The sequence below is a fragment of the Gigantopelta aegis genome, chromosome 3, assembly GCF_016097555.1.
Source record: "Gigantopelta aegis isolate Gae_Host chromosome 3, Gae_host_genome, whole genome shotgun sequence".
In the NCBI taxonomy this organism is placed as follows: Eukaryota; Metazoa; Mollusca; class Gastropoda; order Neomphalida; family Peltospiridae; genus Gigantopelta; species Gigantopelta aegis.
The window spans coordinates 91,848,676-91,865,198 of record NC_054701.1 but is presented as its reverse complement, the minus strand read 5'-3'; the positions used below and the strand labels follow the sequence as shown (position 1 = coordinate 91,865,198).

The 16,523-nt window shown below is 35.8% G+C and overlaps 1 protein-coding gene across 3 annotated transcripts in view; it reads right to left on the bottom strand.

Annotated features, from left to right (window-relative positions):
- Positions 1–14,192, bottom strand: part of LOC121369342 (uncharacterized protein YMR196W-like) — a 43,632-nt gene extending 29,440 nt beyond the window's left edge. Inside the window, exons 1-9 of one of the 3 annotated variants that reach the window (XM_041494338.1) lie at positions 14,157–14,192; positions 11,151–11,366; positions 9,620–9,788; positions 7,119–7,293; positions 4,039–4,180; positions 3,327–3,418; positions 2,331–2,468; positions 1,326–1,525; positions 319–430 (exon numbers count right to left, since the gene is read on the bottom strand). In XM_041494338.1, coding sequence (XP_041350272.1) covers positions 319–430; positions 1,326–1,525; positions 2,331–2,468; positions 3,327–3,418; positions 4,039–4,180; positions 7,119–7,293; positions 9,620–9,788; positions 11,151–11,335 — 1,213 coding nt within the window. In that variant the 5' untranslated portion in view covers positions 11,336–11,366; positions 14,157–14,192. Of the gene's footprint in view, positions 1–318; positions 431–1,325; positions 1,526–2,330; positions 2,469–3,326; positions 3,419–4,038; positions 4,181–7,118; positions 7,294–9,619; positions 9,789–11,150; positions 11,367–14,068 lie in introns of those variants that run through there. The other 2 variants (XM_041494340.1, XM_041494341.1) reach the window with 2 other exon arrangements.
- Positions 14,193–16,523: the final 2,331 nt, after the last annotated feature.

The window sequence follows — 16,523 nt, the reverse complement described above, 5'->3', positions numbered from 1 at the left end:
GAATCATACTTGGAATACTTTTTCAGGCCACTGAATGTGCAGTACACCAGTGTTAAATTACTTTATTACAACATACATAATTAAATAAATATATTGGGAATTTTAGTGTTAAATTACTTTATTACAACATACATAATTAAATAAATATACCTGTATTGGGAATTTCAGTGCAAAATTTAGGAATTTTCAGTGCCACTTTCTTTAGGGAAGGGGCCCATACTGGGACCCACAGAATGCCTGGATAAATCCCTGAAGACTGATGGCTTACCCATTATGCCACCAAGGCTGTTACACAGTTGAGAAATATGTTAATAATACCTGACAGTGTAGCGGCGACATCGTAGATGTAGAACTGTTTTGACCACAGAAGTCCTGCCACTGCCTGTCTTGCAACATTTTGTTCTTCCTCACTCCAGCTACGTGGTAACAGCTGAAAGACAAGTCTTATTCACGTAAATCAGTTGTAATTTGAAACTCAAGTTTATAAAACATTTTCTTATAATTTGTTTAAAGTATTTCAAGCTAGTAATTTAGGATATCTTGTGATGGTGCAGTCACAATTTAGTTAGACATATTAATAAATATTTCATACGAGAAAAGTCATTTTGGGAGTTCATGCATAACCTAGTGTGTTTATTAGATTAAAAATAGTGAGTGGGGCATGTTAGAGCTAGTTACCTTCAAATATATAGAGTGTATTCACGTTTTTGTTACATTTCTCAAGGTGAAGTCTGCAGTTGAATATTACACTCCCTCCCCAGATGGAACACCACCTCCCCAAAAGGAACACCCAATTCCCCAGACACCCCCTCCCCAGATGAAACACCACCTCCCCAAGACGAACACCCACTTCCCCAGACACCTGCTCCCCAGATGGAACACCACCTCCCCAAGAGGAACACCCAATTCCCCAGACAACCCCTCCCTAGATGGAACACCACCTCCCCAAGAGGAACACCCAATTCCCCAGACACCCCCTCCCCAGATGGAACACCACCTCACCAAGAGGAACACCCACTTCCCCAGACACCCCCTCCCCAGATGGAACACCACCTCCCCAAGAAGAAAACCCAATTCCCCAGACACCTCCTCCCCAGATGGAACACCACCTCCCCAAGAGGAACACCCCCAGACACCCCATCCCCAGATGGAACACCGCCTCCACAAGAGGAACACCCAATTCTCCAGACACCCCCATCCCAATTGGATAAATATTCACCCCTCAGATGAATTGCCACTTCATTTAGATGGACACCCATCTCCAGATGGTCGATTTAGCAGATAGAACCCTGTAGCCAAAGATGTATGTCTTACAGTGAACTCACATAACGGAAGAATTTGTTCGTCTCGAAGAGTCGATGCTTAAAAAGCTTATTAATCTGCTGTGAGTCCCAGTGTTTGCCACCCCCGGTGTCTGGACCTACAGACCAACACACACAAGCTTCAGCTCCACCAGGGATCAGCAGGTTGTACACACCACAACATTTCGTGCCTGTGCATTGTGTGTTCACTGCTCCTTGTTCTCCTAAAACACAAAATCTCTAAATTAAAGGCTTTTGTTTCTCCCTCTACCCACTTTCCTTTTTCTCCTAAAACATAAAATATGTAAATTAAAGGTGGTTTTTTTTTATCTCCCTCTACTCACTTTCCTCTTTCTCCAAAAACAAAATCTGTGAATTAACAACTTTTAGTTTCATTCCAATCATTTTCCTTATTCTCTTAAAACATAAAATCAGTAAATCAAAGGGTTTTTTTTTCACTCTACCCATGTTTCTTCTTCTAAAATATGAAATTTGTACATCAAAATTATTTTATTTTGCTCCCCAACTTTCCTTCACCCATCCCCCCAAAATAATTAAAGGCTTTTTTGTTTATTTTGTAAAATATGAAATCAGTAAATTAAAGTCTTACAGCTTGTCTTGCTGTCACACTTTCATTTATCTCCAGAAACAAGATATCAATCAACTGTAAGCTTTTCTCTCTTTCTCGATATTTCAACTTATTTTTGTGCTTATATCCAATTAAGGTTCAAGCATGCTGTCCTGGGCTGTGTCCTCAGCTATCTGGGCTCTCTCCAGGACAGTAAGAGAAAGGTTGGTGTAGTTGTGTTACACCTACCCATTGAGCTGTTAAAACTTGCTCTTGGTGAGAGCCGGTACTAGTACCTACCACAATTATGTCTTATTAACCACGACACCACCGAGGTCGGTAAAAATCAGTAAAAAATGGTTCTCTCTACTCCCTTTCTCTTTTCTTCGAGATCCATACTTTTTTCCTTCCTCACAGACGCACTATCTTTTAACTTCTTGTTTGTCCAAGCACAAACTTACCTTGTATGATATACTTGTGAAATGCATCTTTGTAAAACCCGCCACCACCTGCCAGATCTGCGTCTGGTCTGGTTTCATTTTCAGTAAACAACACATTCGGTTTCATTGGGTCCTCGCAAAAATTAATGGAAAACCGCCCTAAGAAAACAATATTACGTGATTAAGTCTCTGAGATGAATAAATAACCGTGCACGTTCCGTGCTGTCAAACAAAAGATGTATATTCTACTGGCTCTCATTAATGAGTCGTCTTTTTTTCATTTCTCCAATAAAATTAATATAATTTTTTCATCCTCTTATAATACCATTTAAATAATTTGTTCACACATCACCAATAACTCTGATATGTTTTAATGCTCTCCAATAACACTAATTCAATTCTATTTCTTTTGTCTTCTATCCAATAAATATTAACAGGATTAATACCCCAAATTTTCAAATGGGTTTATGACAAGGATATTATGGTCAAGTTATACAATAAAAATGTGTATGCATCTTCTTGGATTAAAGGGACATTCCTGAATTTGCTGCATTGTAAGATGTTTCCAACTAATAAAATATTTCTACTATTAAACATACATATTAAATATATTTTCTTGTTTAGAATATCAGTGTCTGTATATTCAATGTGTTTCTGATCGTCTTAATATTTTTAAGAAGCCCAAACTAGATTTTGTCTTCAAATAATTTTGTACGTACGAAAAAATCTTTTTTAGGAAATAAAATGAAATTCAACCTAGTACAAATATTAGAACGATCAGTAACATGTTTAATATACAGCCACTAATATTTTATGCAGAAAAATATATTTGATGTGTATTTATATTCGTTAAAAAGTCTCTGTTAATCGTTAACATTTTAAAAATTGTAGCAAACTTGGGAATGTCCCTTTAATGCTGTGTAATCAAGTAGCACACAATTAACCTAGTGTTTTATAATGTGCTATCGTATAATCATAGTACATAGTATTAGTCTGGTGATTATTGCTACTAGTTACCTTTGTTATACTCTGCTATAACCCTGTCTTCCATCTGCTTCATCGATGGCTTGTCCATAAAATGATTTACTGTCTCAGGAGACCACGTGTTTCTACAAACATACTGTCATAATGTAAGCGTTTGTGTAGACATATTTTAAACAATTATGGCATTGTGATGAGACTGGTATGATATTTTAGTTGTCAAATAAAACCTATGAATCTATAATAGAGGCCAATGTCTTTATTATTTATTGGCTCCATAAAACAAAAGTCCATTGCTTGACACCTTTTCCAAGTGAAATTTTCATGTAAGGGACGTAATTATGTCAAATATTGAATTGCTGACTTGAATTGAAAGGGGCAACAAGTGGAAAAATGCATTAGACAAGAAATAATTGTGGCAAGTGAATTATTAAAACATTTTTGAACCTCTGGTCAGTTGAAAACATGTAAAACAAATTGTACTTAAGCACAACATTTATGCATTTCTTTTCAACTTAGCTGCTCAGGGAAAAGAAGGAAGCTTCAATCACATGACTGGAACAGGAAGCAGTGGTCCAACTGGAGTATTTTTAGCCATCCCATTGGTTGTTGGGATGTTCGGACCAGTCCATTGTTCCAGGCAGAAAATGCCATTAGTTTGAGGTCAGGTATTCATGAAAAGAGAAAACGATCCAAGTTTTCTACAGGTTGTGTTTTTAACTATTAAAATAAAGACGGGATAACTAACCTGAACCACATTTGTGGCACCACAACTAGACTCTTATCCTGTGACGATCGGTTTATGACAGTCACCCGACAAACCAGATGTTTCTCTACAGTCTGGGCGTATTCAACATACACATCAAAATATTCTTCATTTTGAAACACACCTGAAATATATATACAGACTATTAAAGGAATGCTCGCGCAAGGCATATTCATATTCAACAATATATAATGCACATTATTGCTTAATATCAACAAGTATATTATTATATTTAATTAATAAAATGGTTAAATGTGACAGCTATTATATATAACAGGCACAGCCATTTTGTACCATCCCAGTGAATACGCCCTATGGCGAGCCAGTGGTTATGTAATATTTAACGCATCACATCAGGAATTAGTCTTAGAACTGAAGAAACAAAATTACCTGATTTTTGTGCAATGTTCTGTAATAATATCCATCCCAGTAAGCCAGCAATATGCATATATTATTTTACAATATAAAATAAACCACCATTGTCAAAAGTGTCGAAATAACTGTATCATGTTTTGTCCATGCAATAACCTACATACTGAAATGATAAACAAGAGTGGTTATCAGTAAATTGGTCAATACCCATACTTTCAGTGGCCTCCACCTGTGATTCCTGATTGGCAGGTGTATATATGTTAGGTAGACATTGAGCCATTAATTACCTCCATATAAACACAAAATTACATACAGGCGGTATTTTTTTTAACATCACAGGGTATTGGTATATACCTGCCATCCCTAAAATGGTAATGGCCTTTGTCAGCCATCATGCTTTATTACTCTAAATCATTCTGCAAAACTCTTTATTAAGTAGACTTTCTCATCTAAAATCACAGAACTGACCAATTACTTAGTCCCAAAGAAAATAACATTATCACTTGGGCATCGTGAGTGGTCGTTTTTGTTCCAACATAGCCTACCAATAGGCTTAATACTGTAGTATGCATTTCTCCTTTGGATTTTTTAAGAGAGAAAAATACTATAACCCCATTTCGTTCTATTAATGCAAATTGAAATATATTTAGTTCAATACTTTATTACATTATCAAGTCATTTATGTTGTTTTACAAGTAAAGTTGATGAAAGAGAAGAGCCTTGTCATAAATGACTACGTTTGTTTACATTGTGCATACAGGAGATGGTCGGAGCTGATGTCACTTCGCCCCAAGCTACAATTCCGGACGCAACGAAAACAAAAGAAAATGGCTGCCCCCAGTTAGCTGGAATAATCATGTTTTTTTAGTAACTCTAAAATTAAATGTTTTTCATTTGTTAAAGTGTCAGTATCTGTTGGTGGTCCAAGTGTGCATCTTTCCAACACAAGGCTCATGGTTGAGTTTACTATCCATTTAAACATTCATACTTTCAAACATCTACAGACAACTGGCCAGTGATTTATTAAAACAACACTAGACATGATCAGGCTGGACAGTTTGCTACATCGCCACTCAAGACGGGCCAGCCAACTTATTGAAAACTCCACTTGTAATGGTTGATTATTTTTATTGTAACTTCACCTAAATACTATTGAACAGAGAGTATAAATGTTTTACAATTGAGCAGTTAGCATAAATGACTTACAATTGAGCTGTGAGCATAAATGACTTACAATGTTCAGGGAGTAATAATTACTTACAACTGAGTAGAGTATAAATGACTTATAATTGAGCAGAGTATAAATGACTTACAATTGAGCAGTGAGTATAAAAGACTTAAAATTAAGCAGCAAGTATAAATGATGTACAATTGAGCAGCGAGTATAAATAATTTACAATTGAGCAGCAAGTATAAATGACTTACAATTGAGCAGTGAGTATAAATTACTTACAATTGAGTAGTGAGTGTAAATGACTTACAACTGAGCAGCGAGTGTAAATGACTTACAAATGAGCAGTGAGTATAAATGACTTACAATTGTGTAGCAAGCATGACTTACAATTGAGCAGAGTATAAATGACTTATAACTGAGCAGTGAGTATAAATGACTTACAACTGAGTAGTGAGTATAAATGACTGACAAATGAGCAGTGAGTATAAAGACTTAAAATTGAGCAGCGAGTATAAATGATGTACAATTGAGCAGCAAGTATAAATAACTTACAATTGAGCAGCGAGTATAAATGACTTACAACTGAGCAGTGAGTATAAATGACTTAAAACTGAGCAGTGAATATTAATTACTTACAATTGAGTAGCAAGTATGACTTATAATAGAGCAGAGTATAAATGACTAACACTTGAGCAGCAACTATAAATGACTTACAATTGACTAGTGAGTATAAATGACTTACAACTGAGCAGCAAGTGTAAATTACTTACAATTGATCAGTGAGTATAAATTACTTACAATTGATCAGCGAGTATAAATGACTTACAACTGAGCAGCGAGTATAAATGACTTACAACCGAGTAGTGAGTATAAATGACTTACAACTGAGCAGTGAATATAAATGACTTACAACTGAACAGTGAGTATAAATGACTTACAACTGAGCAGCGAGTATAAATGACTTACAAATGAGCAGCGAGTATAAAAGATTTATAATTGAGCAGCGAGTGTAAATGACTTACAACTGAGTAGCGAGTATAAATGACTTACAACTGAACAGAGTATAAATGTCTTACACTTGATAAGCGAGTGTAAATGACTTACAACTGAGCAGCGAGTATAAATGACTTACAACTGAACAGAGTATAAATGACTTACACTTGATAAGCAAGTATAAATGACTTACAACTGAGCAGTGAGTTTGGGTAATCCATAGTCTGGTTATAACAGATAATATTTCTTTTTAGTGTTTGCTTTAATTAAATTATAATTGTTTCATCTAAATCTTTGTATTCAATTTATATAATCCTATTGTAGTTCAATATACTGGTTTGAAGGAGCATAAAATGTACAGTTAAATAATTAAAAACTTGCTGTAGTTACACGATAAAATTATATATATCTTCTTCTTTTTTAAATTCACACACAAATAACAGACAAACAATGCTTATATAACAGATACATATTGATTTTATAAAATCTGTGATGCCAATGCGATGAGATTTGAAACACAAACCTGTGTCCAAGATTTCAAACTCTGGGTCATTCAACCCTCGATTAGCATTCTCTGCAACAAGCTGCTGGTACGGAAACTCGTTGTGCGGGTACTTGTACAATGCCTTCATGTACGTATGCTGCGGGTTATTGTCCAGATAGTAGTATAACTCTTTGACATCTTCACCATGGTTACCCTACAACACACTAGCATAATTAACAGACTGCAAACATTTTCACTTATCAATTAGTTGGTCACAAAAAATAATGAATAATATTTTGCAAGGAATAGAACAGATGTTTAACGACACCCCAGCATGAAAAATATATTGACTATTGGGTGTCAAACTATGGTAAATGTAAACATTAAATGATGAACCACATCAATATAAAAATTCAACAGTTAAATTAAAATACAGTGAAGAGAACTGTGCAAAAATACAAATACCACAGATGGATAAAATTAAAATTTAGAATAAAAGTCAGTGTCATGTAAAAATCGTAATAAAAGTTCTGGATGGAACTGAAAGGATTCCGTCACATTTCTTTGACCAAATATATGTTTTCTAGTTTCCTTGAGATAATGGCACTCCACCAAAATGTGGCGTACAGTCAAAAGACACTGACAGTGCTCACACTGAGGTGGAGGATCTTTCTTCAAGATAGACTAATGGGTCGAGTAGGTATGACCGATGTGAGCGTGACTATTTCATCCTTCCTGCACTGCCTATAGGAGGACTGCCACTCTCTCAGGACTGGCTTGACAGCATGAAGCTTGTTCGCAATTGCACTGTTCAAATCATTTGGCCAAATCGAAAAAATAAATAGGATAATACTGTTTAAAATCAGTATAGGGCACACCAACCCCAGCATGAGTAAAATCCAAAGCAGACTTAACAGCAGAATCGGCCTTTTCATTACCCCTGATGCCAACATGGCTGGACACCCAGCAAAATGCAATGTTTTTATTGGCAATGGATAAAAGATGATAAATTTGGATGCACTAGAATCCTTTGTCTTCTAAGGTTTTAATGACTGCCCAAACTTCAGCACCAAAATTGATGCCGAGTCGGGCAGTCTCGTGGATTTTTTGCAAACTAAAATACTTATCAATTACTGACCATCATTGAGGGCAATATCAGGTTTGCCTGAAATATGGTCAACAATTGTTTTATTACATAATGACATCCATAAGACTTGTACATTCCTGCTTTTTTCTTCTTCTTTTCATTCGCTTGTTGACTACACGTCGAGGCCAGCAGTGACTATGAACGATACTGTTCTCTGTAGATCACTTCTTGTGCCATACAGCTTAGCTAAGGATGGGCCCCCTCGAGGTAAGAAGCCTGACGCTGCACCTGCCTGGTGAGTCATCACAAGGCGAGCACCAATCACATCATTATTGTCAAGAAATGTAGTCGTAATTGCTGTTGATGCATGGTATTGTGGTCCATTAGAGTGCGCCGTACGGCCCAAAACTTCAGCACTCAAGGTTTCTGTTAGGGTTACCTCACTCTTAGTCCATGTCAGTCTAGCCTTTACTCATTGACCATTCCAGCTTGGGTGTCCCTAACAGAAGCCAAAGCTCCTGCTGGCATAGCTCTCTGGGTCACTGAGACATACAAGCCCCCTCACTACCTCAAGGAATGGACTGAAGGGGTTCCTGCTTTCTTTATCAGAATCAAAATATGCCAAAGCTTATAATTTCCTGCAAAATGTGTTTCAACTAATGAGATTTAATGATGTCATGTAATCCTATGACATTGTATGACAAGCAGAGAAATGTGGAAATAAACAGTTGACATTACCAAAACAAAAATTAAATTAGAGACACTATGGCCAGCATGAGTGTCAAAATCATTTTAATAACAAAATAAAAACAAAATGTTATAAATCTGAACATATATTGAAAAGTTAACAATTACTTCCAAATGCATTCTTTATTCATAAAATAAAATCCAGGCGAGTGCCGAATCCAATTGCATTTTGATGTATCATGTACATTTCTATATCTGCAAGATATTCCTTACAAAATTTGGTGAGTACTGACCTTTTCTTTGAGGTATTTGTGGAATTATGAATAAAGATATTAACGTTTTGTTAAAGAACAGCATTTGTCACAAGTTTGTGGTTGTTTACATTAAAATTAGCAGTTGATATATTATGTTACCTACTCATTAATTGGATACAATTGTTTCTCTTTGTTGTTTTCATTGGTTAAATCTCTAAGGGCAATATCACCTTTACAGAAGGTTTTCAAACAATAAGAATACAGATATATTCTGATTATGTTAAAACCATCCTACACACGTGGATTTGACTTTTAAGACGGTCAAAATCGATACATGATGAAAATAGGAATTGAAACACAAATAGGGGTATCATGTATCGTATTGTCAGCAGTAGTATCGTAATGTATTCATGCATCAGTGTATTGTGACACCCTACTCAGGATAGTCCCTATTTAAAAAAATCTTTGATTTCTGATCAACATGTCTCCTTGTAGAGTGAAGTCTTCAATACCTGATTATTGGTGAGTCCGAACAACCTTTCCTTGAGAATGGAGTCTCGTTCATTCCAGAGAGCGAGAGCACAGCACATCAGACCATGTCTGTCACAGACTCCCAGCAAGCCATCCTCCCCAGACCTGTACGCCCTCGACACAGCAGCATCATGGGAGAAATACTCCCAACTACAGCAAACAAACGGGGTTCATTACTGGAGGTATAAATATTTCACTTCAACATTTAACATTGGCAAGTGATTATTTAAATGTTAAAACAAGAATTGCAGGGAATTAAAATTATTGATCACCACAAACAGATTCTGTGAATATAAACAAGTTTTCTGAGAGTACTGCTAAAGCAATATATATATATATACATGTCTCCTACTGGGCCCAACAAATTTTCTTATCTCCTAAGTTCAAGACCCATAAGTTTGTGAAAAATAGGTATGAAAGTTAAACTTGATGTGTAACATAACATAATAAAGCAATACACAAAATATCAGCTCAATATCTTAAGGCATTGCAAAAACAAAGTCCAGGAAAACAAATTTTAGAATCTCCCAAGTTCAAGGGCTATAACTCTATCACAAAATGGGTAAATCGACATGAAAGACAAAATTGATCTGTAACATTCAGTACATGATAACGCTACAACATTTCAGCTTAATATCTCGACGCATTGTGAAAACAAAATCTGGAATACTATATGTAGGACAGACAGACAGACAGACAGACAGACACAAATGGACAGAGTTGAAACAACTTATCCTCCAGTTGGACCAGTAATTTGTGATGTAACATTCAGATTTTAATTTAATAAATTTATTTTAATTTTAACATGCCTGGAAATTAACATAGTTACATTCATAAAAGCAACTATAAGCCAAGTTTCACTGATCTTAATATTGCAGCAAAATGCAAACATACACTGTCACCATCTAAAAAGGTGAAACAAAAATGTTGTTTTTGAAAAAGACAAAAGATCCAACTAATTCACTTTTTTCCACATGTATCAAGATGAATATCCACAGGTGTAACAATGACTTAATTTTTAATCATCAGACTTATCATTAGTCCGAAATAAAGCATAATGTAAATACTTAAAACTCACCCAAATAGGCCTACCAGGGTTTCTGCCAGAGGGTAAAATGGGTATACCCAAATGTTTTGCAGATTTAATTTTTTTAAGTTAACCTTTAAAAAAATTTAATTACTCTTATCATTATTGTATGATTTTTTAAACCCTAACTCTAAACTTAACCCATTTTCTTTCTGGGGGAGGCTCCCCATATCCACTGTTGACAGTGGTTGCATTCAATTCCATAGCGCCATACCCAAAAATTTCTTTCTGGCAGAAACACTGCCTACAACTCTCTTTTGTTCTTGAAGTGATCATAATTTTAAATTAATGACTTAAATCTAGTTTTATATATATATATATATATTGGTTGGGTATCAGCAACCAGTACTGTTTTTAAGGCTGGCCCGTTTAATTTAATAACAGAGAATGTACTATGTAGGTCTATAAAAAGAAGAAGTGTGTACCAATCACCATCAACAGACAAGTCTTCCCGTACAGTTCCCCAATGTCTTTCGGCCAGGTACGGACCCCAGAAAGGAACATTCTCAACTGAAGAATCTTCTCGAGTTTGTAACTTGGCTTTCTTGGAAGTGAGACACTTCCAACTTTGTGGTCCTCTTTCACTGTACTTTGACCTTGTCCTTTTCATGTTTAAAAAACCATCATCAGTCTGTGGCTTTCTGAAAACAGGCAAATGTAATACATACATGTATGAAATGTTTCAAAGTACTTCAGATAGTACTAAACCAAATAACTTCTGGCTGGGTCAAAGTTTGAGGTGCACCCAACTTTTCATAGAGACGTGAACACCATAAGTCCTGTGATTGGTGATAAATGTGAGCGTGTTGGTTGTAAAAAGAAATAGTTTCATCTGGGAAAAAATGTATGCAATTTATTTCATCTAGTACCACTGTGTCAAGTAGCCTTGTGCTTGAAACATGTATGGGGTACCTTTAAAAAAAGTACTCAAATTTTGTGCGGAACTAGGGTAGTCATAGACGCTACCCGTTCTCTCAGAAATGAGCAGCTTGATCCCCATTTTTGTCTGATTCACTTTAAGGGTGAGGGGTGGTAGTATTTATATCCATGGTGTTTGTTGATTGATACGCTGCAGTTAGGACTTTTAGCCACATATGTTACTATTGTTGTCTATGGGATTTGATTTGGTAGTATACATCCTATAATGAAAAGCAATTACCATTAAGTCACAGTAATCGGGCAGAAAAATAATAAAACCAAGAACCTTAACAGCAGAGTACTCAGGCTACAAAACAGGTAACATAGTTAACAATATTTATGGATTATGCATGCTAGTTTTTGACACACATGCAGTAAACATTGCTACATAGTGGCCAGTTTAGTGCTAATTTAAAATGTAGAAATAATAATAAAAAGGTAGCTATTTGGATAACAAGTGTCTGTTTATGAAAGCTTTTCGCACCCTTGTTTTGGCTTCACATACAATAAATAAAACATATCCAATGGTAATTTTTTAATATATTTGACAAAAGGTACTTTTTATTTCTTTATCTTTTAAAACTTAAACTTAATATTTTGTCTAGAATTATGAAAAATAAAAGCATACCAACCTGAAAACAGCGCTGTCTGCTTGTCATAGAATATTTACAGGGGTCAAGGTTAGTAGACCAGGGGTTTATTTAAATGTAGCGAAGCATTGTAATAATACACCCAATTCTGAATGTTAATGATGTCAGTATTCCAATAACATCACTTTGCATTTCCTTACAATAACAATAAACTTAATACATGGTTGATGGGTTTTCCGTTTTAAGCATGCTGGAAAAATGCCACTGCATAATTGCTATTGAATCCATGATGTTTCACCTCCAAAGCCGTTCGCCCCCAGTCAGTTTGCCTCCAGTTTGATCTGTTCACCCCATGTACCAGTTCGTCCCCAACAGTTTGCCTGTTCGCCTTTAGAGGCATGTTAAAGTGTGTGTGTGTGTGTGTGTGTGTGTGTGTGTGTGTGTTTTCTTAGAGGGGAGGAATTGTTGTCTTTCCACTATTTCGACGGATCATTTAAGTCAGTCCGGGCATCAATGATATAATCACCAGTTTAATTAATATATATATATATATATATATATATATATATTAAACTGTGATAGATAAAACACATGCCACAGTTGAATGTGTACATTCCAAGGCCTGGATCAGAAAGCATCCTATAGGTAAGATGGGATTCCATAATTCATTTTTGTTGAAAGAATACGTACGTCATATGACCTGACCCAAAGATGAAAGCAAACGTGACAGGGACAGGATTCTTTCACTGCTGACAAGTGCTGATTATTTAGATGCAGGTAGGTATTAATATAGCATATGATTTTAATAGATGCTACTATTTAAAATAACGAATGTGTATCCTCGAAGGATCGTGAAGCGTCCTATTAACGGGAAAATGGCTACAATGCACACGCATTGTAATCACACGATCAATTTGATTATTTGATCTATTACCGTATTCAATTAACTACAAATATCAATTAATAAAATGTTTATAACCTCACAAGTGTATTCCGTCGATAGATAAAACACATGCCACAGTTGAATGTGTACATTTCAAGGCCTGGATCGGAAAGCGTCCTATAGGTAAGATGGGCTTCCATAATTTGTTTTTTGAAATACGTACGTCATGTGACCTGACCCAAAGATGAAAGCAGACGTGACAGCAACAGGATTGTTTCGATGTTGACAAGTGCTGATTATTTAGATGCAGGTAAGTATTAATACAGCATATGATTTTAATCAATGCTACAGTTTAAAATAAGGATGGTGTATAATGCATTTTGTATAAAAGTAACTTTTTACCTGTTTTTTCCTCTCTTTTTTTCTTCATTATTGTGTTGTCAAAGTTCACACGTGCACAGATTTGTAATAAACAAGCCGTACGTAAAACAGGACGCTTCTTGACTTAGGACTCCTTTCGATCTTTAGCGATATAATGCATTTTGTATAAAAATAATTTTTTACTTTTTTTTTTTTGTTATCGGTAGCAAGTACTTACTGGTTCAGAATTACTGTGTTGTTAAAGTTCACGCATGCATCGATTCGTAATAAACAAGCCGTACGTAAAATAGGACGCTTCTCGACTTAGGACGCCTTTCGATCTTTAGCGATATTAAAAGTTATTTATTTCTCATCTAATTGATTTGTAAATTTCACACAAAAATAGTATTTTGTTGTTATTTCCAAAACACGTTTACTTTTATTCTTATGTCAAACCAAACTAAAATTATTTTCATTTTTTGTTTTTAGAGAATGATGGAATGGACAAGTAGGCCAACGTAAGGGGGTCACTGCACCTTTAAAATTTGGTCAAACACAATCTGGTTGAAGTCACAAACTGAAAGTGACTTACATTATGATCTTGACTGGTATTCATTGGTATTGCTAACACAATAGTTTGAATTATATCACATTTTCTAAATAATCTATAGGCTATTTACATTTTCGTAAATGAACGGAAGAACCCGTCTGCTTCAACGCTGGCCGACTTTGTTTTCCTTATTTCCCTCCTTTTTTGTGCACTTATGGGTGACAGACCTTCGAGGTTAATAATAATAATAATAATAATAAAATTTAATGTAACAAAAAAGAATCTTTATTCAATAATTTGTAAATAAAATGACACTGTACAAATTTTGGGGCGGGACGTAGCCCAGTGGTAAAGCGCTCGCTTAGTGCGTGGTCGGTTTGGGATCGATCCCCGTCAATGGGCCTATTTATCTTGACGTCAGTCATGGTGTTACGAGTGTTCATCGCAGACTCATCTGGTGAATAAGCACATATTAAACTTGGAAACCATCCATTAAAACAATGGTTTTAAAGATGATCTGTACCTCAGATTACATTCAAGGGAGTTGGGGTGGAAAGACTTACCGGGTGAACGCACATATCCAAGAGTTGTAATCAGTTGAAGAAACTAAATGATCTTCATTTTGTCATGTGACCATGTTGCACTATCACACTTGTGAACACTGTATTGAATTACCTGTATTCTAAATGACCATGACCTTGCCGTGGGGTCACATTCCAGGGGCTGGGGTGTAGGGCCTCCACAAGTCCAAAATATTGGACTCGAGTACTCAAAGGTCAAACTCGACCCGAACCTGAGTACCCGACACTTACACTATATGATGAGATTAAGGAATAAAGTCAAATAGCATTATGCATCTTAATTCCAGCGCAGTGGCGTAGGGAGGTGCCAAAACGTTGGGGCCACACTTTTATATTTACACATTTTTACACTATTATAATGCAAATATAAAGCAAAATATCTGAAAAGTGGGGGGCTCATCCCCGCCCCCCCCCCCCGCCCCCCGCTTTCTACACCAGTGGTGTGCGTGTGTGAGTATTAGAAAATATATATAGTCATGACAGCTCTGCACAGGACGTTCCTACACAGGGCGATCTATATAGTATTCTTCACTTAAATATGGTGAAAAACACAATAACCGTAAAGAAGATAAATATATATTTTGTATAATACTCAATGTGTTCGTGTTGACACTGTATAAAAACGTGTGCATGGGTACCAGCCTTCAAATCCCCCTTTTTTAAATTCCCACTTTATGGATATACATGTAGGCTCTAACAGCATAAAATCTCAACTTTGCCCCCCACATTTTTTTTACTTTTCCCTATTAGATAGACACTTTAAAAAAAATGCAAACAAAACACGTTCTGATATTTAAAATATGACTTTACTGTTACTACAAAATGAAATGTAATTTCAAGTCACTTGTGTCACTCAGAAACCTGCAAACACTCTCCGTAATTTGAAAATGTACTTTCTGGTTCCTTTGTTGTTGAAATGAACCCCATCTTTGTGGAAATCGACTGGGTATTGAATGTTCAGACCAATCACATGTATTCCAAACTTCTTCCTGAGGTGTGATTGCATTTCTTTATTTACAAAACGCTCTTAAAGTAAGCCCGGGCGATTTCTCAAAGTTTCCTCATCTGCTGATCTCTATAAAATGTACTTCTGCAACTCCGAGACCTTTCAACGATTGTTCCATTATACAGTTATTGAAAATATCTTTCGGTGAACTGCTCCCAGAAATGTAATTTTTGCCTAACTGTATAATAACATCATCGGGTTGCAATTTCTCAACCTCCTCCATCATTCCATTAGGGATGTTATCCGTTCGCAGTCTTCAACGCCCCCCCCCCCCCCCCCCCCAAAAAAAAAAAAAAAAAAAAAACGGAACTCGCTTGCGATCCTGAGATCTGAACAAAACTGCTCCAGTCTTCTTACGTAGCTGCTTCCAAACAAAGCGATTTTGGCCATTTCTGAGTATATATTCCTACTTAGATGTTTGTGTCTGTATGTGTATATATCCGTGTTAAATATGAAATTAATACTGAGGTGTATATAGAACAGATACAGGTGTACAGATGTGAACTTTAATCTCTCAAGCTATACTTGTCCAGCATTTGATGAGAAAACATGTTTCCCAGTACTTTTTTCACCTTTTAAAAAGGGTTTTCTACTGGGGGTTTCGTGTCGGGCTGCAACAATCTAATTAAAATTAGCTCCACTATTACATGTGGATCTAACAGCAGCCAGTTGGAGCCCATGTCCACCAATCAAAACCTTACTTGCAGAATCATGCCAGTGATTTAAAAATAATTTGAAACATTCCGAATTATCCTGAGGGTATACGACATGTTTCGTGTGAATTACGAATGCCTTAAAACATGTTTTATTTTATAAAATAAATAATTTGTAATGTAAAACTGAAGACTGATTTAGTTGGGGTGTTTTTATAAATAAATAAATAATTTTTAATGTAAAATTGAAGACTAAT